The 1,009-nt window shown below is 59.8% G+C and overlaps 1 protein-coding gene across 1 annotated transcript in view; it reads left to right on the top strand.

The window, feature by feature from the left end:
- The first annotated feature begins 44 nt into the window (after window positions 1-44).
- Window positions 45-1,009, top strand: part of ZFP62 (ZFP62 zinc finger protein) — a 6,010-nt gene continuing 5,045 nt past the window's right edge. Inside the window, 1 exon segment of the mRNA XM_009331167.1 lies at window positions 45-1,009. Coding sequence (XP_009329442.1) covers window positions 45-1,009 — 965 coding nt within the window.

Below are 1,009 nucleotides of genomic sequence, written 5' to 3'. Positions count from 1 at the left end.
CCAAAGAGAATAACCACGGGAGAGCTTGCGAGAGCAACCAGGGGATGGAGGGATGCCCGGGGAAGGGCGAAGTCACCCGTGGCAAGGGGGGTCGGCAGCTTTTCGCAGAAGAAAGTCTCTACGAATGTTCCCACTGCAAGAAACGCTTCCAGGACAGGTCGGAGCTCATTTGCCATCAGAGGTTGCACAGAGGAGGAAAGACATTTAAATGCCAAGAGTGCGGGAAGGAGTTTGGGAAGAGCTCAGACCTTAGTTCCCACCAGAAAAGCCACATGGCGGAAAAGCCCTACCAGTGCTCGACGTGCGAGAAGTTCTTCAAGGACAGGTCCCCCCTCATCAGGCACGAGCGAGTGCACACGGGGGAGAAGCCCTACGAGTGCCTGGAGTGCGGGAAGAGGTTCACCCGCAGCTCGGACATCATCGTCCACCAGCGGATTCACACGGGGGAGAAGCCCTTCGAGTGCTCCGAGTGCGGGAAGAGGTTCAGCCAACGGTCCAACCTCTTCACCCACCAGATCGTACACACGGGGGAGAAACCCTTCGCTTGCCACGAGTGCGGGAAGACCTTCGCCCGGAGATCGGAGCTCACCATCCACCAGCGAACGCACACCGAGGAGAAGCCCTACCAGTGCTCCCAGTGTGAAAAGTCCTTCCGGGGGAGGTACGGGCTCTTCAGGCACGAGCGGTTGCACACGGGGGAGAAGCCCTACGAGTGCTCCGAGTGCGGGAAGAGCTTCGGCCAGAGCGGGGACCTTATCACCCACCAACGCTTCCACACAGGGGAGAAGCCCTACCACTGCTCCGAGTGCGGGAAGTTCTTCTGCAATAAATCCAGCCTCGTTAAACACCAGAAATGGCATTCGGGGGAGAAGCCCTACAAGTGCCACGAGTGCGGGAAGAGCTTCGGGCAGAGCTCGGACCTCATCGCCCACCAGCGGACCCACACCGGGGAGAAGCCCTACCCCTGCCCGGTCTGCGGGAAGAGCTTCATCAGGAGATCGCACCTCAA

The sequence above is a fragment of the Pygoscelis adeliae genome, unplaced genomic scaffold (genome assembly GCF_000699105.1).
Source record: "Pygoscelis adeliae isolate BGI_AS28 unplaced genomic scaffold, ASM69910v1 Scaffold459, whole genome shotgun sequence".
NCBI lineage: Eukaryota > Metazoa > Chordata > Aves > Sphenisciformes > Spheniscidae > Pygoscelis > Pygoscelis adeliae.
This window is presented reverse-complemented; position numbering and strand designations above follow the sequence as displayed.